General features: G+C 38.7%; 1 protein-coding gene and 1 long non-coding RNA gene across 3 annotated transcripts; one reads left to right on the forward strand and one right to left on the reverse strand.

Annotated features, from left to right (window-relative positions):
- Window positions 1-1,702: 1,702 nt before the first annotated feature.
- On the forward strand, window positions 1,703-22,309 carry KBTBD2 (kelch repeat and BTB domain containing 2). Of its 2 annotated transcripts, none has more exons than XM_069588095.1 (4): window positions 1,703-1,769; window positions 11,279-11,789; window positions 16,815-16,980; window positions 19,610-22,309. In XM_069588095.1, the coding sequence occupies exons 2-4, from the start codon at window positions 11,620-11,622 to the stop codon at window positions 21,143-21,145; spliced, it is 1,872 nt and encodes a 623-aa protein (XP_069444196.1). In that variant the 5' UTR covers window positions 1,703-1,769; window positions 11,279-11,619; the 3' UTR covers window positions 21,146-22,309. The 2 variants fall into 2 exon arrangements, with proteins under 2 accessions (XP_069444196.1, XP_069444194.1); XM_069588093.1 differs by having other exon boundaries at window positions 1,752-2,322.
- LOC138439388 (uncharacterized) lies at window positions 19,449-23,132 on the reverse strand. The gene is made up of 3 exons (XR_011256701.1): window positions 20,930-23,132; window positions 20,350-20,465; window positions 19,449-20,251 (listed from the first exon to the last, which is right to left on the reverse strand). It is a non-coding gene; the product is annotated as an uncharacterized lncRNA (long non-coding RNA).
- Between the last annotated feature and the right edge of the window lie 792 nt (window positions 23,133-23,924).

A 23,924-nucleotide genomic window follows, 5' to 3' on the forward strand; every position in this document is an offset into this window, starting at 1 on the left:
ATTCCTAACTGTACAGCTATTAAAATGATACCTTTTAGTACTCTCTTATCCTGACAATTAGCTACTTTTCCTATAGTTACTGATATTACTATTTAGTCACCCTAACCAGAAAACTCAGTCATCCTTCACTTCTTATTTCCTCTCATCCTCTTAGTACCTGAGTCTTACATATTATATCTAGCTAGTGTTAAGTCCAGCTCTGTTTCACTCTCCTCACATTAGTTCGGACTCTCTCCACCTCCTGTCTGGATTATTTTTACAGCCTCCCAACTAGTAACCCCAGATTCAGTCCAATATGCACCATGCTTCAGAATTATTTTTCTAAAACCTTATCAAGATATTCTCTTCCTTGGGACTTCCTTCTGGTCCAGTGGTGAAGACTCTTTGCTACCCATGCGGGGTTGGGGTGGGGGGATTCCATCCCTGGTCGGGAACTAGTATCCCACATGCCAGCGCGGTGAGGCCAAAATAAATAAATAAAAATAAATAAAAAGATATTTGCCTTAAAGATATTTTAAATGATTCTCTGTCTTCTAGAGGAGGAAACACAAACCCTTTTTTTGTTTCTGCCTTCTTGTTTACGCTTTGCATCTCCAGGATCCAGCCTGGCACAGAGTAGGAACACAACCATCTGTTAAATGATTTGAATCTTAAGGATCAAAAACAGACATTTAGTCAGACTAAGCAGAGTGAGAGCATACTGTAGTTAATAAAGATGCTTTGAATTAGTTTCTAGATTCTGCCGTAGTCCCAGACATACATATCTTGGTGTGTATTCAGTTGATTTAATCTGGTCTAAAGCAGCTCTTCAGTAAATGTGTGCATTTAGTTTATAATTGGTCACGTACATTCTCCAGATTGGGCTTGTGCCAAGAATGGAAGTTATGCAGGTGGGTGAAGTCTATGTGGGCATTTCTGACAGTTTAGTGATCTATGAATAAATTGTATCAAACTAGAGAGTAGATCTGTGACTTTTCTGCTTGCTAGCAAGCCGTACCAAGTTAACCACACCAGAGTGGGCCACAGCCTACGGCTGTTACAAAAGCCTCGCTTAGTGAAGCTGAAGGCTCTCCTTTGGAAGTTACTGGGGGGAGCTGGAAGCCGAGGCATTGCAGCACAAACTAGCTGAAGAGCCTTCCCTCCACACGCCAACGGTTCACTCTCCAGAACTGCAAGCTCTTTCAGGTGCTGCTTTGAGTTTTCCCTTGGCCTTGAGACCAGGACATGAAGTCTCTCTTGATGAGCACTGGAAAACCGAATGTGCTCTGATAAGTGGAGAGCGTGTTTTGGAGAGAAGGGGCCGAGGAGACAAAGCCCACTCAGCCTCCCAGCGTCTTTCTTCCCTGGTCTGGTGTTGTCTAGTCCACCTTGTTCCCACTCCGGGACTCAGCCTGCAAATTTCTGTATTTCGAGAGGGGGAAAAAATCAGTCTACGGCATAGAACTTGGTGCTTGGCTGTCCGCATTTCCCAACACTGAGTTTCTCTGTGCTCTTTTCACCAGGCTAGGCCTGAAGCCTCCCTTATGCGCACCTCCTGGCGCCCCACATCCGCGCTCCGCTCCTAGGAGGGCGACCCCTCCGCCGCGCACGCGCCCTCCACGGACTCTCCGCTGACCTTCCCAGGGAAACCCCTTCAAAAGCGTTTCCCCGTCACCTCGCGCCTTCCCCGCCCTTCCTGCTCTTTCCGCTTCCTCCACGCGCCTGCGCGGACCCAATTGTTTTGGCTTTCCGGTGGGATCTAGCAAAGGAAAAGGGCGGGGGAAGCGAGGGTAAGGGCGGGCGGGGTTGGGGGGGTGGTCCCAAGAACCCGGGAAACTGCGAAACCGACGTTTGTGGTGCTAGGCGCGCGCCTGGGCGCGCGCGGCGGGAAAAGAAACCTGGAGAAGGCTGGCCCACGGTCCGCTGTCCGCGCGTCCCCGGGTCTCGAAAGGGGCCCGCCAAGAGGGCGAGAGCGCGCCGCAGGGGCGGGGTGGGAGCGGCAAGCCAGGCGTCTCGCGGCCCCGGGGCTGACGAGGCGGTGAGGGCGGGCGGCGCGGCTCCCGGGGGAGGAGTCTGGCGGTGGTCGGGCCCAGAGGAGCGTGCGGCGGCGCCCGAAGAGGACGCAGTTTTCCGCTCGGGACTGAGCGGCCGAAGGAGGGCGCGAGGGGAAACCGGAAGGAAGGGGAGGCGGCGGCGCCAGCCTTCCTCTTAGGGAGGCGGAGGCGAGACCCCGGCCCTAGCCGCCGCGGGAGGGCCACGCCCCCGCCGCCGCGCTCCTGGGGCCCAGCGTCTTCAGGGCCGCCGGCCGCACTGGATCCAAACCCTCAGGACTGAGGGACTCGGGTGAGCAGGCGTCTCCAGCTCCGGGCGGGGGACCCGGGGGCGACCTGTGGAGAGCTAGGGAAGGAGGGCCGGGGCTGGAGGGGGTTCGGCCCTTTGTGGCTCGGCGGGCAGGGGGCGGCTGCGGCGGCATCTTTCAAACCGGAGACGTTTCCGCCGCGGGCGGGGGATGGGCGCGGGCGGCCGGCGCCTCTGTCCACACCCGGCGGCGGCCCCGCTGCGGCCCGGCGTCCGGCCGGTGCTTGGGGCAGGGGCGGCTGAGCGAGTCGCTCGCGGGGGCGTTTCCGGCCGCGGGTCTCCCGGGCGGCGCCCTGGCCCCGGCTGGAGCCCGCGTTGCCAAAATCAAGCTGTTTCCCTTGACTACTCGCGACGTGTTCGCGAGACGGTAGACAGTAGGAGGGCAAGCCCTGCGTTTTTTCCTTGTCCGGTACTTCTTAAGTAACCAAGAGATGTCTAGATTAACAGAGGTCCCATTGTGGGTCTACTGATGATCTTAAAAAGAAAGCAGAAGCTGCTCTTTGAAACGGAAAATTGTGTACGTATTTACTTTAGACTGAAATCTCTTAAGTTATTTGAACTCGACCACCTTTCTCTCCCTGTGAATTAAGAAGCCGTGGAGTAGACTATCCCGATGTGGAGCGGTGATTTTGAGTTAACGGCTCTTTTATTTCTCCTGGTTTATTAATCAAAGCTCACTTTCTACTACTTCAAAGGGAGAATAATATACCACTCAGAAATATCTAGAGTTGTTCGATGCCACGGATGACCCCGTCAAAATGAAAATAGAAAAAGAATCGAAAATGTAAAATTACCTGTGAAAGGGTATGTTTCTGTGAAATATCTAGCTAAAGTATCAGCGTTGTAAAAACGTAGGGTACAGGACGTCACGTGTTGTTGATAACATGAATCTGTACGTCTGGCTCACTTAGCATTCAGGCATTTAGAAACAACCCTATCAGCAGTGTACTCTGACTACAGTTATTTTTTATCTTTTCTATTGAGACCACTAATCAACAACGTGGAATTAACAGTGGTTCTCTATTTTAAAGTAAGGTTGGTTGGTTGGTTTTGCTTCCCGCTGTGTTGTGATTTTTTTGCCTGAGTTTTTGAGTCGTATGAACTTCAAATCTCGAAATTGTGAGTGGCTTACTTTAGTTAACCTTAGGTTAGGATTTTTTTCCTTTTTTTTTTTTTTTCCCCTAGGAAGGACTTTTTCTGACCGAAAGTAAATTGAAAAGTCTAACCAGTCAATTGTTTTCCAGCCTTGATGATGTGGAATTTTGCTAATATTAAGATTACTTCTTTACTTTGATCTTTTGTTGGTCTAGTGCTTATTGAAGCCCCTTTAGATGGGGCCCTGAAATTCTCAAGAGGTGGTTGTCCTCAGTAAACAGTACCAGGGCTGTGGCATTCCTGTTGAGCTTGGTTTATAGCTCATGCTTTTCTGCATGGTTCTTTTTTCTCTACAGACAGCTCTTTGTCGGAAGAGTTTTAAGGGCTGTAACTCTTCTCTCCTTTTTGCTCTCCTAAGCATTACCGCAGAATCAGCTAGCTTTGGTTATTCACATGGCACTTAAGGAGGTGGTTGGGAATAGAGGTGTCAGTACTTCAGTCCACGCTCCTCCACAAATTTTCTTTCTCCTAGTTAATGGAAATAATTAGCTATTTCATAACATCCAAACATTGAACACTGAATGTGTTTAAAGTGAATGGTAAATTTTTAGAAATTTGAATGCAGTCTTAAAAGGCAAAAGATTATTTGGTTTTCCCAAAGATTTTACTCATTTACTTAGAAAAGAGTTGTTTTTCTTCTTGCTTGTATTTCTAAGAGCAGGAAAAAGGATTGGTCCTGATGTCATAAAAAATATGAATGGAAATACCAAAGTCCTTCATTATATCTTAGTCTTAATCATTTTCAGTTTTGTAGATTGAATAGAGCAGTTTATGTTCAAATTACTCAGGGTATTAAAAATGATAGGTTGTTTTCAAGTAACTTTTTAAATATGTGAAGCTTACTCCCTGTTCACTTGCCAGGATTTTTCAGCACCTAGATTCTTCTGTGTGGGAAGGAGGGATTATAGTAGGAGACTGGGAGAAAATGTTACCATTTAATGAGAGATACTTTTTCAGTTCTTCCCTTTTTTTTTTCCCCTCAGCTCCACTCCCTCCCATACTTACTGACAAGTGGTAACGTGTAAATAGGTTCCATGGTTGGCAGGGGAGTCTAGGTATTCCTCAGTTTACCCTTCTTTTTATTTTTTTTTTAGGAACTGAGAAACTTAAGTAGCCATAATTGTTGTTAAGTGATTGTGCCCTTAATGACCTCATGAATATATTTAATATTTGGGAAATAGTTTTGTTATTGTGATTGGAAACAATCACTGATTTAGTGAAAAATGAAATCCTATTGAAAAAGTTAAGGTCAGTTTTACTTTATATTTCTTCAGCTTTCTTAAGTCTGCAGAGCTGAGGGGAAAAAAGAAAAGTGATAACCAAAATAAAAGGACAGACCTCAGTCATAATTATTCTATCACAAATGGTGTTTCCTTTATGTTGTTTAATTTTTTTAAAGTGAGATAACTTACTGATCGTAATGTAGAACAGAAGCCTATTCTTGTGACCTGACTTTACTTGGGATACTGAGCATAATTAACTTGATGGAGTCAGGTAGTCTTTTCACACTCGTTGGAAAAGGGGTCAAGAAGGAGTAGACCTAGGTTCTGAACTTTATTAGAGTAGAGGAAGCTGTACTGAAATGTCTCAAACTCATACATTCTTTAAAAGTCAGGGTGTTTGTTTTTTAATTGATGTTTGTCACAATTCCAGAAAATTCTGTTTGTGTAGTAGTTGACAATCAATTTGAAGATGAAGTGGTTTTCCAAACATTCCCAACTGTCAGGGTTGTTTTGATAACTTGAAGGCAAACTCTTTCTAGCACCAATATATTGTCCTCCCTGAAGCAGAAACCTATCTTTTCACTGAAATGAAGAAAGGCTTGTTCTATGACTGGTGCCTTCCTGGCTATCACTTATTTTTTTGCACAGGCATCAGCCTTCTCAAGGTTAGTCTTTGTTGTACTGGTATGTTTCATGATTTATACCATCAAAAATACTCCCTAAAATCTTTGAAAAAAATTTTCTTATCTAAAATGGTATTCACCCAAGGCAAAAAGAGAACTGTGTTTGAGTGTTGAAACCTTGTAATTAGGACTCAGACCTGTGTAGGTATGAAGGTTGAGAAGGTGTGAAGGTACTACAAAAAGCTTGACCAGTAAGTGAGTGTGTTAAGTAAAATAATTACAAATTATTTTTTTTGCACAGAGTAGTAGTTCTGTGTGTCAGGCACTGCTCCAAACTCTCCATAGAGCTCATTTAATCCTTAATCCAGTTGAGAAGAATTCTGTTTTTATCCCGCATTTTACACATGAGCATACTACAGCACAAAAAGGAAATAACTTATGAAAGGTCACACAACTAGTAAGTTGCAGAGTTGGGATTTCAGCCCAAGTAATTTGGCTCCACAGTCCATGCTCTAATTTTTTGGCAATACTTGACATTAGAATAGCCTTGGATTTTTTCTAACAAGTTTAGATCTTCTATATTGACATTTGTAGCACTGGAAGTTAGAGCATCACCTAAGTTAATAATATACAACTTGAAAGTGCTGCATACAGGTGATGACCTGTAGTCCACTGCTCTTGCTCTTTATCACTGTTTCATCATTACTGTGTAGTTTTTGTGCAGTCGCTGTTTGCAACCTCCTCCGTTTTTTCACCTGGAAAAGGAAATGGCAGCCCACTCCAGTATTCTTGCCTGGGAAATCCCATGGACAAGAGCCTGGCAGGCTATAATCTATAGGGTCTCAAAAGAGGAGGACACAACTTAGTGACTGAACAATGACCCTATCTTCTTATCCTTCCTGGTTTCACACGTATAGCTCTGTTAATTGCTGATCAGTCTCATTTTCACATTCAGTAGTTATTCAGTCCTTTATTCTTTATCCTCCAGATCTTGTCTGTATAACATTGGGAAAACTTGTTTTGTATCTGTTTATGTTTCTATTGGGACTTCCTTGGTGGCTCAGACGGTAAAGCGTCTGTCTACAATGCGGGAGACCTGGGTTCAAGCCCTGGGTTGGGAAGATCCCCTGGAGAGGGAAATGGCAGTCCACTCCAGGACTATTGCCTGGAAAATCCCATGGACAGAGGAGCCTGGTAGGCTACAGTCTAAGGGGTCGCAAAGAGTCGGACACGACTGAGTGACTTCACTTCACTTTGACTATGTTTCTGTAGCTATTCTGTGGAAAGGTACTATAAATGACACACTTGTGGGAATGAAAACTAGATTTCAAAGTAACGTTAGATACATTTGCTTCCCCTACAAAATTTATAGTCACATTGATTATGCAAGGGAGGAAAAGTATTGAAACAACGTTCTGTAAGAGGTATTTCAGATTTTTAAGTAGAATTGTGTGTATTGCTATGGATTGTTGACTGATTTAATCCTGATGACTATTTAATAACAGAATGCTCTGAAACTATCTTGTGTGGCAAAATTCACTCAGTAGAACCTTGGAGACTTGGGTAGCCTAGAAAAAATGTTAGAATCCAAGTTTTTGCTTTTTTTTTTTCCTCTCAGTTGCAATCCTACTCTTAATAGGAAGCTTTTAGATTAAAACATAAGTTGGTCTTTGTTCTCTACTTACTTGCAGAAAGTTGATGAAGAGTAGAAGAAAGGATATCATCCTGTATATAGCATTCTAACCATACTTTTTATGCCAGAGTACATTTTACTTTGTTAGATTCTGAATGTCATTATACTGTGTCTGTATGACTCCCATTTAATGCTTTTTCTAGTTGGCTTTTCTCACTGTGAAATATTGTCCTGACAACTACCTTTAAATTATAGGACCTTTCTATTCATCTTAAGTTGCCTGATACCTGGAAATGTGTCAGCTGATAGTGGATTCCAAGTCTTTGGCCATCAGTTCATCTGCTGAATCCACGTGTTCATTGGATGTCTTTACACAGAATTGTTTTGTACACATCTTCTGTATTTCAAATATATATAAATAAGTTGTGCCTACTAAGTCCCTTCAATTGTGTCCGACTCTTTGCTACCTTTGGTACTATAGCCTGCCAGACTCCTCTGTCCATGGGATTCTCCAGGCAAGAATACTGGAGTGGGTTGCTATTTCCTTCTCCAGAAATGATGTAGTTGATTTGATTTGAAAAAAGAAAGAAATTTAAGTGTTTTTGACTCTAAAATAGTTTTTTTTTTCCCCCCCTCATTGTGGGTTTCTTTCAGCAGATTAGAAAAGTCCTTTTTTTCTAACCTAAATAAAGGATACTCACTGGATTTTTTAAAAGTGTTTCAAAAGTTGACTGAGCCTGTAGTAAGTAGGGAAAGTGGTTGTGTGACTAGGTAAGAGATGTTAAAATATTTCAGTTGAAAGGTGGAATACAGACAGGTTAGATTAAGAATTATATTTAATTCAACTTTCAAGCATTTAAGGTTTGTGCTTTTTCCTTGTTTTTATGACTTGAAGGGGAAACATTCTTCTGGGGAAAATATCTTGAAGTGTGTATTTTTGTTACCACCTTTTAAAAAAATTCTTAATATTTGATCAAGAAGCAGCCTAAAACAGAGATTGGTACATTTATCCTGTAGTCCGTTTTTGTAGAGAACATTTGTTGAATCATGTCCGTTCCTTTATATGTTGACTTCGCTGTTTTCAGACTGCAGCAGCTTTAGTATTTGAGACAAAGACTCTGCTTACAAATCCTAAAATATTTTGTCTTTATGATGAGAAAAGAAAGTAGTATACCTTTTGAAAGTTTGAGTTTTTTAATTAAGTAAGCATTGCATATGTTAACAAAATTTAGAAGGTTTAAGTAAGTCTTCAGTAAATATTTCTTTCCTCTGTGTGTGAACCACTGTTAACAGGGGGACAAATGCCAGCTGCCTCCTTTGCTCATTTTACTTGTGGCTACAGTTGTTCTTAGGGTAAAGGATAAAATTTCTTGTATTACTTCTCTATCAAAAGTTTGGAAATGAAAGATCATGACAGCTAGATTTTATTCTTTTGCCTACCTAGTTTGTCCAGAATAAAGACACTCTTTTTAAATGATAGACATGTTTTGGCTGTAGTAAGAGTAAATGACTTGGTGTCTTGGAGCTCTCACAGTTGGCAGCTCTCAGTCTGAGTACTTACAGTACAATGACCAGCACTTAGTAAATACCCAAAAAACATTTGTGGAGTTAAATTTAAGTAGCCATTAATTTATGATCGAAAATTAAGTAAACAGTTTCATTGATACCTGGGAATTAAGGGGAAGTTTGTAAAATGTGTCCAATCTTTGGTTATTAAGTAGGATAGTTCAGACTTTGTGATATGTTTCAGAGTGTGTAGTATATTGCTTTTAAGGACCTTTTGAAGGTTATTTGTTGGCCATCTTAAACTTTGCCATTTTTTACACTTTCAGTTAATACATTTTGAACTCTTATGTTCCCAGAAAAGCAACACTTAATTTTATTTTGAATTGTACTGGATACTGATCTGTGTAAATTATTAAATTTATATGATGTCTGAATGACTTTTGCTGCCTATTTTAATGTTGAGATATCTTAAATAAAAATTGTTAGGAAGACAGTGTACCCTAGATTTCAAAGGGAGGGATGGAAATTGGGGGTGTATAAAGCAGTGACAATAAGATTGTATAAAGTTGGCTCACCGTGTAATTTTCTAAAACCAGACTAGTATTGTTTTAATACAGTATCATGAATATGATAGAAAGAAATAAAATCTAATAAAATGGAGACATACATAAATGGGGCTCAGAAAAGGAACTGCAAAAAAAATCAGGTTCAGAGAGTATGAAGTCTTAGAGAAATAATCAGAGTGAACCTGTATAGCTACCCTGCAAGGAATTCTGGAGTGTAGTGTGTCATCTAAATCCATCCTGGCCCTGGCCAGCAGCTCCTGTCACCTGGTTTAAACATGGATGGGGACAATTTGGGGTCCTACAGCTGGGGTTAGGAATTTTAGCCTATCAATATATATATTTCTGTCAGATAAATTTTTAGAGGCAGAATTGAAAGATTGAGATAATAAGCATTTACAGTGCCAAATATTAAATCTTCTGTAATATTTCCTTTGCAGTTCTGATATTCAAAAAGCTCTTAATATCAAGTTAAAAAAAATTTCGTTTTATAAAACTTGATCTGAAGTAATGAGACTCTATATAGTATTATTTTTCATACTATTCACATTTCCCTCAGTGAAAATAGGATGTTCAGTTATGGAGTTCTGTCCCAGACTGCTTGTAGTACATGATATATGTACCACATTACCTTTATAAGATTTGAGAGATCCTAAATTCCAGAACATAGCTGGCTCTAAGAGTTTTGATTAAGGGCTTGGAGGTATGTATCAACTTACACTCCTGTGTAAAAATGCTCATTTCTAACACGCTCACTAACACTGGGCCTTGCTGCATTATTAATATATGAAAATAGCCAGTGATTTTAGGTATCATTAGCCTTAGAGGTTGTGCAGTAAACTTAGATTTATAGGGTAACTTTCAGATCTGGAAGAGCAAAGTCATTACCTTAAATGACCCAAAGTCTCTGGCTTTGCACCTGTTTTAGTTACTTCCTTATACTTTACTTGGCTGGAAATTTGACAGTCTGCATCAGGTTAGCAGTTTATGTAATAGTATAGGTTGGCCCGAAGTACAATGTGACCTGTTTGAGAGATGGATGATATTTTTGTGAGAAAAAGTTGTAGTAGTTGCAAATGATGGTCAAATATTTTTATAGTTTTCATGTCAACAGCACTTGACTTTCTGATTATGGAACTAAGAATCATCTAATTAGGAAACAGGTGATAGTCTTTTAACTATTAGTACTCTATATTATACATTATTTTTCCTTATTTGTAATTCATTTGCTGTACGTTGCTGCTGCTAAGTCACTTCAGTCGTGTCCGACTCTGTGCGACCCCATAGATGGCTGCTCACCAGGCTTCCCTGTCCCTGGGATTCTCCAGGCAAGAATACTGGAGTGGGTTGCCATTTCTTTCTCCAATGCATGAAAGTGAAAAGTGAAAGTGAAGTCGCTCAGCTGTGTCCATCTCTTCACGACCCCATGGACTGCAGCCTACCAGGCTCCTCCGTCCATGGGATTTTCCAGGCAAGAGTACTGGAATGGGGTGCCATTGCCTTCCCCTGCCATATGTTATAAATACTTATTTCCAAATAATATTTTAAAATTAAACTTTAATGCAGCTGGAATTTCTTTGATGAATGGTATTGGATTTTGTTTTTTCCTCCTGGGGGTGTCCAGTGTTATTTGTTGAAATAACCAGTCTTCTACTTTGAAGACTTCTTTATCATATCTAATACCTTTTCTTTTAACTTGAGTGTATTATATTTACTTGGGTTTATTTACTTGCCTTTACTGTAGAACTGTTAATATATTTTAATATTTGATAAGTCATAAGGAAAGACTTGCCTCCCTTTCACTCAGATATCTTGGCAATTTGGGGGAATTCTTCCAGATGAATTGTCTAAAAACTGGACTTGAATCTCCTGAAAATTTTAAATTTACACATTTTGTGAACATGCAGTTTTGTATAATATGAAGTCTTCATGTAGTAATATATTTCTCTATTTTGTCATACTGTATGTTTTTGTTTTTAAAGAACTTCATAAATGTATGCATATTGATATGTTCTTTACTTTCTGAAATGTTTAAATTTTTTATAGAAGTCAAAAAGATAACTTAAAACTACAAATGTAATAAACTTTTAAAGTATTCCTTTTCTCATGTTTTATTTTTATGGTAATGTCTAAAGTTGAACTTCAAAAAAATGTAATTCATATGTAAGTCTGCTTAAACATTGTATTCTAAAAATGTACTGGCCTAGATACTCTGACTGATATATTTTTTTTTTTTAGTTACTTCAGAGGATCCACCAAACATAGGATGTTGCCACAAAATCTACCTCGTGTGTTACTCTCTTTTGAGATGAACAACAGTTGCAGATTTGAGCAAGATGTGTGCAGACTGTGTTGAAAAACTCTGAAGAACCTAATTAACACAGGATGACCTAGTAGTGATTCTAAGCCTATAGCAAGATACTATTCATTAGTGAGTGTGTCAGTCTTGGTTCTGAATGCTGCAGATATCAGCAAGCAGAGTTTCTCCTTTTTTTATTTCTGAAGCATTCACTTGACCTTCCATCAGTAAGACTGACTTTATTCTAATCTGTTCCTGGAGATATTAATGGAATACAGTCATGTCCACTCAAGAGGAGAAGCAGATCAATACTGAATATGCTGTGTCCTTGTTGGAGCAGTTAAAATTGTTTTATGAACAGCAGTTGTTTACTGACATAGTGTTAATTGTTGAGGGCACTGAATTCCCTTGTCATAAGATGGTTCTTGCAACATGTAGCTCTTACTTTAGGTAAGTACTTTTAATCTTGGTTAGTTTGTAATTTCAAGTGCAGAATGTTAGCTTGTTTTAATCTTTTGATAGAAATTATTTTAAACACTATTTAAAATTTAAAAAATTAGATGTCTTAATGTTTTGCCTAAATTTTCTATTTGGGTGATAAAGTGCTTGCCAGTCACCTCCTGTGTGTGTAAATAAGGGACAGGCAAGGGAAGGTTTTACAAAGATTAAATACAAGAAATTTGAAATTAAGGTTAAGTTTAATGATGCGGAAGCAAGAAGGTTCAGAATACAGTACTGTTTTTTTCATTGAAAGAGAAAGGAAAATGAATGGTGTAATTTTCACTTACTCATAAGATTTTAAAATGTTATGAATTTAAGAGTTACTGTATACTTGATAATAACTTCTAGAAGATAATTGGTAGTGTTTAGATGTGTTAAGGACTTTTTTTAAAATTATTTTTTTGTTATTATTAATTTTTAAAGGACTTTTATTTCCTTTGAAAAAGTGAATTTTTTGCTCACTGTTGGTTACTTTGATCATTTGTGATATCTTTTTAGCCTTATCAGACTTCTTCCCAGATTGAAATAGTTAATAACTGATAATGTTCTCTGTGCCTCAGAATTTAGAAGTTGATTTAATTGTTTGCTAATTATACAGAAAACTTTACATTTTTATGACTTTTTACAACTTTTAATCTTTTTAAGGTAGGTTTTCCTTTGTTACGTATTTCATGGGAGGAATAGAATTAAGGCATAGAAATTCCTATGTTTGGTCACTGCCCTTAGGTTGAATCTTTACTTAATATTTGAAAGGGACAGAATGAATAAAGATGAGTTAAATGTGGACTGGTATATTTGTACAACAAATCTTAGCTGGCTTTAAGTGGCTATCATCAGTGAAACTTACTTTATGCTGCTTTTTAGTGGCAGCTATAGACAGGACAGGTATAATCTTAACTTTTCAAAGCTAACATAGAGGAAGGTGTAGAAACTTCACATTCCCCAGTATAACACATCTCATGATGATTATAGAAGCTTAGGCCTAGACTGCCTTGTCAGTTGCTTTGCTGTGCCTGCTGTTTTTTCAGGTTTAACTGTGGATATTTCATAGTTTCAGACATTGAAACTATTTTTATCATAGAAGACTTAGCATATTTGCAAACAGTGATTCTAGAAAACCTAATAGACCTAGAGAGGATCCTTAGAATCCTCTCGTGTTTCTACAGATAAGAGATTCTTGGATTTCAAACCCAGAAGTTATGATTCTTCTGGGTCTAACTCAGTGGGTCCGAGTTAGAGTTTCAGGATTTGTGTTATTTTAAGAGCTTCCCAGGTGATTGTGATTGTCAGGATTGTTTTTGTTTTTTCATCTCCTTTGGCTTAGTAGATAGTGTCAGGAATTCAGTTACAGATTCAGTCAAACCTAGGTCCATTAGTTTCCTTTTTTTTTTTTTAGTTCTCCCTTTTTAATGGCTGTTAATTATGAATTGATTATTCTTTATTGGAAACTTTATGACTTGTGGATTTCCAGATTGGTATTTGTAATCATAGACTCTTCTGTGGTTATTACCCTAGTAGTTGTCTTGTGTAACTTTTAAACCTGTGCAGAAATTCTTTTTGCTTAATTGTCATCTTTATCAGGAAGGTAACACATGTAATTATGGGTTAGGTGTCTTACCTTTTTTCTTCCTTGTTAACTTTATTTTTCATTGTGTAGACAACACACTGTTCTCTAAATTCTCTAGCCATGAGGTTATTCTTTTATCTTTTAACTAACTGGGTTGGAATTGGCTTCCTGGAAGGCTAAATAAAAAGTTTAAATATTTCATTAGTATCACAATTTGAAAAGCAACACAATCTCTTTAAGGCTGCTGTTGTTATCACTAGTTAGTTCCCTTCTTTAGCATCTTTGGTGTTCTAAGAGAATATATTCTCCCTAAAGCAAATCAGATAATAGGGATTTGAAGTAACAGTAGAAAGAATAGTTCTGCCCATGTTTGGGGTTAAATCCATCCATCTTTACAATCCTGTGTCTGGGCCAATTTCATAATCCACAAGACCAAACCACATATATTAATTTTTCCTCCTATATATATCTTTTCTCTGGACTGGATAGATAGTTATTATATATTCCCACAATAATGACTTGATCTTTTCCCAGGTTTTTTCAGCTGGATTCTGCTTACAACTTTGTAGATTTCAGTATCCTTACATATATCGCTATCAATTAGAAATTTCCTATGAGAAATTTTGTCCTTTGAACTAGGTACATTCTTTTGCAGTTTACCAGTTTCATTCCACCAAGAATCAAAAAAAACTTTTAAAATCCCGAGAACCTCTGAAGTAATAGTTTCTACTTCTTAGTAACATATACAGTAGACGCCAAGTGAAAGGGATTACTTGAGAATTACTCAGCACCTCTCACCATGGTAATTCAGCCTGCTGTAATATTATGCAATTCAGCATTTATTCTTTCTTTGAAAAGCCTGTTTCAGATTTTTATGATCAAGTTGGCTCAGCTTCCCCTAGTGTCTTTCGTCTTTGGGAAGCATAGATCCTTTACAGAAGTCCGTTTATTCTGGTGCCTTAAACTATAGCCTGGAATAACCAGTCTCAGTGTCATCTGTATAGTCAGCTGTTCTCTTGACCTACTTCCTCTTCCAAAGTTAACTACCTTCTATTGGAACAGAGAAAAAGCACATGACCCCTAAATCTTCCATTTTTGCTCAGCTCTCTTGTAATTCTCTTTTCAGGTTGCTTTTGCTTATCGCCCATGTGAGAGAAGTGTCTTGTGAAACAAGTGCCACCAGTAGTCTTAGGTGCTTTTCTTAGCGTTTTCTTGTTACATCTTGGATGTTTTTCGAGAATAATTCCTGTTCTCCTTTACTTTGATTAGGTTTATTTATGGCCATTCTGTATTCTTTGGGAGGCAGTTTTCAGATACCCTGGTTGATGTTTTCATTCCCTTTTTCTATTCCCTGACTGCCACTTTTCCATTTCCTAACGGCCTCAAGTTAGCTGCTGTTCTTGCTGCTCCTTGTGAGCTACACCAGAAGTCACCAGTGCTTTCCTAATTACTTTTGCTGCATTTGTTTCCCTTGAGGCTCTAGTTTTTGACACCCTGCTTGCCTTGCCCAGAGTAGCATTATACTGACTGGCTTGTTCTTATTTCTCTGATGAATGTTTCTCAACCGTTTGTCATTCTTACTTTTTCTTCTAATAGAACTCTACCTCAGGTTGGCCATTGGGAATCTGGGTGGGTTTTTCTTTTAGTTTTTTAGTCTCGCTCATGTAACTTAACTTGGCTTTAACACGTGACATTTTGTAGATAATTCACAGTCTATTGCATTAATGCCTGACCTTCATAGTTTCAGTAATATTAAATACTTAATTGGTTATTGTATTATTTCTATTTGACTCAGCTGCCCACACCTTCAGTTAAACATATCTAAAATTTAACTCAGCTTTTTTTTACAAGATTAACTTTTTTCCTCCATCTTACAGTTTTCCTCTCAATGGTTAACAATATTTTTTTTCAGGCATTTACTTGAAAATAAAGAGCTAGCTTTGATTCTTTTCCTATCTAAGAAAGGAGCAGCAAAGAACAAGATGGTTAGATAGCATCACCCACTCAATGAACATGAATTGGAACAAATTCTGGGAGATAGTTGAGGACAGAGGAGCCTGGCATGCTGCATTCCACAGGGTCGCAAAGAGTCAGACACAACTTAGCAACTAAAAAACAACAATCTACTTCCTATTCTTATCACCAATGTTCAGAAAAGCACCTGATCTTGTTGGGTTTTTTGTAAAAGCTTTTGTATCCATTTCTGCCATCCTCAGTCAGATGGTTCTTCTAACATAGATTATTACAGTAGCCTACAAAGCAGTTTTCTGGCCTCCCCGCTTTGGCTTTTGAGATCTGTCAGTATGGAGTATTCATTCTAGAATGTTTTATTATGCTAGTGAATCCATGCTCAGAACCTTCAGCATTCTTCATTATCTACAAGGAAGTTCAGTAAAAATTTTGGCTCTGCTGTTGGGCTTGCATGATCTTTCCCCCGATGCAGGATTGAACCCAAGCCCAAGCAGTGAAAGCACTGGGTCCTAACCACTGAACCGCCAGGGAATTCCCTCTTGGGTCTCATTTAAGCCTTCTGTGATCTAAATGCCTGAACCTCTTAGGTTCAGCAGTCTCCCCCCAAAAAAAGTTCTTATATTCTACCCTGACTGACTACTTCATCCACTTTAAAGTGTTTCTAATCTTGTCCTTGAGGTGCCCAGGCTAGTTGTTGTGATACCACACTTTAGATCACTATAGGCTTTTCTATATGTTCAGTAATACTCTTTGCATTTTTTTTCATCTCTTCCCTATATGTGGACATTTTAGTTTGTATTCTTCATAACATAATTTCCTTTACAGCATATTTTCCTGCATGTAATTTTTTAGGAAACTGTCCTGCATATTTTTAGGAAATCATTTGAGTAAGTTGAAATTTTAACAGCTTTGTTGAGAGCTAATTTACATACAATTAAGTATTTTAGTATATTTAAAGAGCTATACAACCATCTCTACAATCTAATTTGAAATATTTCTGTCACTTTATGTACACTCACCTTTTTTACCCATGGCCCTAGGTAACTCCTACTCTCCCCTCTGCCTCTGTATATTTGCTTTGGGGGGATATTTCATATAAATGGAATCATACAGTATGTGGTCTTTTGTATCTGCCTTTCACTGGCTATAATGATTTTAAGGTTTGTCTGTGTACATATTAAAGAGTTTCTTTCGTTGCTAAATTCCATTGTGTGAATATAAGGAGTAAATTAATTTTGACATTATCATTCAGAATGGCATAGTAGAAAAGTTTGGTATAGCTTTGGCACTGAATTATACTTTTCTGTTGCCTCCCCCAAAAGTTTTTCCCTATAAGTTGTCCATCAGCAGATACCCTAAATAAATATTCTCTGTGGTCTAGTTTTGGTATTTGTTTTTAGCTCTACTTTTGTTTCCCCCTCCCACCCTTACTGTAGGGCCATGTTCATGAGTGGACTGAGTGAAAGCAAACAGACACACATACATCTGAGGAATGTGGATTCAGCCACCTTACAGATAATAATAACCTATACATACACGGGTAACTTGGCAATAAATGACAGCACTGTAGAACAGCTTTATGAAACAGCTTGCTTCCTGCAGGTAAGCAGTTTTCTCTCAGTTGTATGTGTTAACTGTGGTTTATTTTTCTTAAGAAGCATTGTTTTATCAGTGATGTATTATAGCTATGTAATTTTATCACAGATTTTAGAGTGTAAAGTTTTTCTTTTTAAAATGTATAAAAGAAAAACAATAGAATTTGATCATCTAGTAAACTTAGTTTTATGATGGGAACTTTACTGAAAAGATAGGTGAAAATTTCATAATAGTTTCATATTTTGCCTAGTATACCACAGAATTTAGATCTCAAGTAAAAAGTTTTTAACAGTGTTACTAAATTTAAATGCTTTGGTGTTTTGGTTAAAAGCTTAGATATGCTAATTTCTGATGGTATTACTTTTCATGGAAAATGTCAAGATTCTTAAGAGAAGTTATCAAACAGATATTTGTAATAGCATGAGAACACACTGAGCTATTAAGAATTAAACTAAAAGAAAAAGTGATGATATATTTACATATGATAAATTGTTTCACTCACTCTCTCACTCTTTGTTTCCCCTTCAACATTTTTATTTTTGGCCATGCCATGTGGCTTGTGGAATCTTAGTTCCTGAACCAGGGGTGGAACCCATGCTCCCTGCAGTGGAAGCAGAATCTTAACCACTGGACCAATAGGGACTTTCACCCTTCAGTGTTTCTTTTAAATTTTAAGAGGCATATAAAAATATTTTCCAGGACTGCTGGTGGTCCATTGGTTAAGAATTCACACTTCCATTGCAGGGGACATAGGTTTGATCCCTGGCCAGGAAACTAAGATCCCACATGCTGTATGGTGTGGCTAAATAAATATATTTTTCTCATTTCTTTTCCTATTTGGAATAATTCTTTGTATTTTCAGAAATAAGTTTCTCCAAAGGGAGAATTATCAAACTGAAGGTTAAATTTTTGTAGCATAGTTCATGATACCTAGTGGGTACTGGATAAATGCGTGCTGAATAAATGTCAGTGACATTGGTTGAGCACCAGTTTAAGTAGCTTTCCTGCTTTTTAGTATGTACTCTTCTCCCCGCCCCCCAATTGTGCAGTGTCCTATTGTACCTGTAATTCTGGGGAAACTGAAGCCCATGGTAGCTTCCTGGTGCTTTACAATGGAAGACATTGATATCCTGAATCCAAACCTAAAAGGGAGAAATGCCTACTGTAAGCACTGTCTTCTATAATTTAAATGATTTCATTACTTTTTTTAAAAGCCAGAAACTAAAAGCAGGTATTTTTAGAATTGCTAAATAATTGAGGAATTTTAAGAAATTTGGGTTTCAGAACACTGTTACTGTAAATAGTGACACCTTTTGTTTTTTAATCATGTTAATGAAATCCTTAGGCATATGCTTACCCAGTGCAAACCCAGACTCTGCCTCCAGGACTAAGGTTGCCCTGGCAAGTCTGGGACGGGGCATTTTATGACTGCCAACATGGCTTTCACTATTAACTGCATGAAATGTTTTTATATGCCAGATACTGTACTAATGCTATATATCAGTTCTCATTTAATCCTAAAATAATCACTTAAAGGATTTCCCCATTTTATGCAGGAGAAAGCTGAGGCTTAGAGAAGAAAGCTACTTGTCTGATATTATACAAGTGTTGACTGGCCTATCCAAGTTTTGAATCCAAACAACTTGACTTCTTATCACAAACTTTCTAGTTAATCACTGTGATCTGGAATAAATATAGTAGGTAGCACTTGTAACTCAACTGAGATCTGTTTTGTCTTGAGAGAAAACAAATCTAGGAAACTGAGTGGCTAAGATGGGTTGTTAAATGTAGATTATTTATAACTGCACTGTTTTCTTTTGATTGGTTATCCTAGTGCTCCAGGTAAGAAAGGCAGATAACTATTGTTAGGCATTGTGTGTTGCTGCTTTTTTATGAATATCTTATACACGTTGACAAAACCAGATTCTCGCTTCTCAACAATAATCATGTCCTGTACTGATTTACATTGTTCTTATTTGGTTTTCTCAGTTACATGTTTTTTAAAGCCTAAAAGTATTTAACTTATGCATGAATTTCCTTACCTTTAGGCTGTTTAGGTTTTTAAGAGTCACTTATTGGGGGGTCTTGTTTGTGTGTAGCATGTGGGATATGGGATTTTAGTTCCCTGACCAGGGATTGAACCCGCACCCCCTGCAGTGGAAGCTCAGCGTCTTAAACACTGGGGAAGTCCCCAAGAGCCTGTCTGATGTTATACCGACTCCTAAATAGGGCAGTTAAGTAGGCCACTAGACAGGAAGAAAAATGCAAAACAATACATTTTGAAAGTCCCTCAGTCGTATATGACTCTTTGTGACCCCATGGACTGTAGCCTGCCAGGTGCCTCTGTCCATGGAATTCTCCAGGCCAGAATACTGGAGCGGGTAGCCATTCCCTTCTCCAACCAAGAGATCGAACCCAGGTTTCCTGCATTGCAGACAAATTCTTTACCATCTGAGCCACCAGGAAAGCCCCTGCACAGTCTTCTAGATTTTTTTATTACTGGAAGACACTATGTCTTAGCCCAAAAGTGTATCTGAAAATAAAACTACAGTATAAGGATTTGATTAATATACTTGTGTGTTACATAGCAAATGTCTAGCTTGCCTTATCAGCCTTGTTTTCCCCCCATTTTTAGGTAGAAGATGTGTTACAACGTTGTCGAGAATATTTAATTAAAAAAATAAATGCAGAGAATTGTGTGCGATTGTTGAGTTTTGCTGATCTGTTCAGCTGTGAGGAATTAAAACAAAGTGCTAAAAGGATGGTGGAGCACAAGTTCACGGCTGTGTATCATCAGGAAGCTTTCATGCAGCTGTCACATGATCTACTGATAGACATTCTCAGTAGTGACAATTTAAACGTAGAAAAGGAGGAGACAGTTCGTGAAGCTGCTATGCTGTGGCTGGAGTACAACACAGAATCACGATCGCAGTATTTGTCTTCAGTTCTTAGCCAAATCAGAATTGATGCACTTTCAGAAGTAACACAGAGAGCTTGGTTTCAAGGTCTGCCACCCAATGATAAGTCAGTAGTTGTTCAAGGTCTGTATAAGTCCATGCCCAAGTTTTTCAAACCAAGACTTGGAATGACTAAAGAGGAGATGATGATTTTCATTGAAGCATCTTCAGAAAATCCTTGTAGTCTTTACTCTTCAGTCTGTTACAGCCCCCAAGCAGAAAAAGTTTATAAGCTATGCAGCCCACCAGCTGATTTACATAAGGTTGGGACCGTTGTAACACCTGATAATGACATCTATATAGCAGGTGGTCAAGTTCCTCTGAAAAACACAAAAACAAATCACAGTAAAACAAGCAAACTTCAGACTGCCTTTAGAACTGTGAATTGCTTTTATTGGTTTGATGCACAGCAAAATACCTGGTTTCCAAAGACCCCAATGCTTTTTGTCCGCGTAAAGCCATCTTTGGTTTGCTGTGAAGGCTATATCTATGCAATCGGAGGAGATAGTGTGGGTGGAGAACTTAATCGGAGAACTGTAGAAAGATACGACACTGAGAAGGATGAATGGACAATGGTAAGCCCTTTGCCTTGTGCTTGGCAGTGGAGTGCAGCAGTTGTAGTTCATGACTGCATTTATGTGATGACCCTGAACCTCATGTATTGTTATTTTCCAAGGTCTGATTCATGGGTAGAAATGGCCATGAGACAGACGAGCAGGTCTTTTGCTTCAGCTGCAGCTTTTGGTGATAAAATTTTCTATATCGGAGGGTTGCACATTGCTACTAATTCTGGCATAAGACTCCCCTCTGGCACTGTAGATGGGTCTTCAGTAACTGTGGAAGTCTATGATGTGAATAAAAATGAGTGGAAAATGGCAGCCAACATCCCTGCTAAGAGGTACTCAGATCCCTGTGTGAGAGCTGTTGTAATCTCAAATTCTCTGTGTGTGTTTATGCGAGAAACCCACTTAAATGAGAGAGCTAAGTACGTCACTTACCAATACGATCTGGAACTTGACCGGTGGTCTCTGCGGCAACATATATCTGAACGTGTACTCTGGGACCTAGGGAGAGATTTTCGATGCACTGTGGGGAAACTGTATCCGTCTTGCCTTGAAGAATCTCCATGGAAACCACCAACTTACCTTTTTTCACCGGATGGAACAGAGGAGTTTGAAATGGATGGAGAGATGGTTGCGCTACCACCTGTATAGTCAGGAGTTCAGGGAGTGCACGCTTCGTCTGTTTGCTTTGTCATTTTCTTTGCTTAATGAGAGACTATGGAAGGACTGAATGAGTACATTAAAAAAAAATCTATCTTTGATAAATTTTATTTTTATGCCCTACTTAATATTTGCATCAGTATAATATATATCAGTGAGTCTTAAAGATATGCTTCCATAATATGAAATAGATTATCCAATAATTGAGAAACTTTTATGTGTATCATGAGAGCATAACAATCTGGATTATCTAACATTGTTAGCCCTGTGTATGTACAGTTCCAAAAGTTCACTTATTAAAGTAGTTTCCTGTTCCTAGTGTGGTATATCACAAATTGTGCTGAGGTTATTTTGGTAAATGTATTTCATTCCCGTGCTTCTGTTTTGAAGTCCTGGAATATAGTTTTTTTCAGTGTAGTTAAGTGAGCTGCACTTAACACTAGTGTCCATGTTGGCATAGAAATGTTGTCTAAATCCTATAGTTGAGGAAGATCTTCCATTTTATGGTATTGCACAGGGAAAGTATGACTGCAGGATCAGTCTAACTCTATACTATTAGGTGCATGTACTCTCTTTTCACTAACTTATACTTGTCTATCTAGAATACAGGTCTTCCAATCAGCTGGTCATTACCAGGTGTGGACTTAAGTTGCTGGGCTTGCAATAAGAATTGCTAGTCCCTCATTGTGCGGGTCTGTGTGGAGCTTTAATCAGTAAATGCCTCCACTTTCTGTATTACATTAACATTGGCTCATGCATAATACTACCTGCTGCTGTTGTATTTCTCCATCTTAAAGATTTAGAGTGGGTTAACCAGGTCATTACATCTTAATTTAATAAGCATTACTGTAGAGTGATTGTGTATAGATATTTGTTAGCTGTCAGGGTGTGTTTTTTTTAACCTGTTGTGTGTGGGGGGGTAGGATTAGAAAGTGAACTGTTCAGGAATTCTCTGCACTAGTGGTGCAGAAGAGCAGATAACTAGTGCTGCTCTGGCATTAATCCCAGGAACCACTAGCAGTAGCGGGCCGCCGCCAATCTAACATGAGCACAGGTGCTTCATGACAAACATTACTAGCATGTTCAACTGCATAATGTTCTGGCACTGTATTTTGAATGATATTAATTTATTAAATAAATTGTATATATTCAAAATCTGTTTTTCTTTTGTGATGAGAATGGTGTGATTAATGTGTGATTGTAGTTTTATGGGGTCAGCTTAGTTTGTTACCAGTGATTTCTTCAGAATTTTGGGATTATATGTCTATTTGTCTGATTTGAGCCTTACTGTAGCAACATAAATTACAGATCAATGACTGCCTTTCAACTGTAGTTGCCTATTAGAATCATCTCTAGGTACTTTTGAAAAAACTTGGGATGATGCCTAAGCCTTATCCCAAACAAAGGAAACCACAGTCTGTACACTCTTCAAAGCAGTAGTCTTTTGGAACCCCATTGGTTTAGGCCGTAAATATAAAGGTTTGATTCTAGATTACCTAGATTAGATTCTGGTCTTCCTAGAGTATATCATTGATTATGTTTTGCTGCCCCCTCCTTATTGAGTAAAGTCCAAATTAGGTCTGTTTCAAAATTATAGAAAATCGAAGAAAAAAAAATCCTGAGAGAAGCCAGGTGGGAAAAAAAAAACCCTATACATAGTTCTCTTCAGCTTCTCTTCAGGCAAGAAAATGGAATAAAATATTTAAAGTGTTTAGAGTAAAAGCAACACAGAATTCTGTGTCCTTCAGAATTATCCTTCTAAAGTGAAGGAAAAAGATTTTTTGGCAGTTCTCCAAACTTCTTTGCTTTACTGTCACTTTTATAACTTGTGGCAAACTCTGAATCTTAGATGAGTTTAGCTCTGTCTGCCTTATCTAAATACAGTTGGGTTGCTGATAACTGCCACAGAAAAGAACATAATGGTATAGACTGGTGACACTATAAATTTGTGATTATCATCCTCAACTAAGTCCTCAACGTTAGCAACCTGTCTATTCTTCAAAACAATCTGAAATCTGTAGTCTCCTTAAATCTTCACCTTCCCCAAGTCTGTTAGCAGATTACTTCTGAACTATCCATCACCAAATCTGTCTGTACCTGCATCCTCTATAGGTTCTTCCTCTCCTGTTTAGAAAGCATAAAAGCATGAAGTATCTTACAAAGGTTGCTCTTATGATTCTGCTAGCTCCCAAATTGTCTTGAGCATCAAAATCCTATCAGGAACTTAAATACAGATTCCTAAACTCTAACCAAACCTTAAACTTTGCAAGCCTTCCCCAGCTGATTCTTAAGTAGCCTTCTCATTCCTCCAGTACTTCAGTTTCTCTAATTGGGTCCTTGTATTTCTTTAAACATGACCAAAGTGAAAAAGTTGTCTTAAAGCTCAACATTCAGAAAACGAAGATCATGGCATCTGGTCCCATCACTTCATGGGAAGTAGATGGGGAAACAGTGGCAGACTTTGAGGGGCTCCAAAATCACTGCAGATGGTAATTGCAGCCATGAAATTAAAAGATGCTTACTCCTTGGAAGGAAAGTTATGACCATCCTAGATAGCATATTCAAAAGCAGAGATATTACTTTGCCAACAAAGGTTCGTCTAGTCAAGGCTATGGTTTTTCCTGTGGTCATGTATGGATGTGAGAGTGGACTGTGAAGAAAGCTGAGCACTGAAGAATAGATGCTTTTGAACTGTGGTGCTGGAGAAGACTCTTGAGAGTCCCTTGGACTGCAAGGAGATCCAACCAGTCCATTCTGAAGGAGATCAGCC

The sequence above is a fragment of the Ovis canadensis genome, chromosome 4 (assembly GCF_042477335.2).
Source record: "Ovis canadensis isolate MfBH-ARS-UI-01 breed Bighorn chromosome 4, ARS-UI_OviCan_v2, whole genome shotgun sequence".
In the NCBI taxonomy this organism is placed as follows: domain Eukaryota; kingdom Metazoa; phylum Chordata; class Mammalia; order Artiodactyla; family Bovidae; genus Ovis; species Ovis canadensis.

What these genes read in the sequence shown, in the direction of transcription:
- KBTBD2 (XM_069588095.1), top strand. Translation starts at nt 11,620, where the DNA reads ATGTCCACTCAAGAGGAGAAGCAGATCAATACTGAATATGCTGTGTCC. An exon ending in ACATGTAGCTCTTACTTTAG is followed by an intron (nt 11,790 to 16,814) that starts GTAAGTACTTTT and finishes CCCTTACTGTAG; the next exon opens with GGCCATGTTCATGAGTGGAC. An exon ending in AAACAGCTTGCTTCCTGCAG is followed by an intron (nt 16,981 to 19,609) that starts GTAAGCAGTTTT and finishes CCCCATTTTTAG; the next exon opens with GTAGAAGATGTGTTACAACG.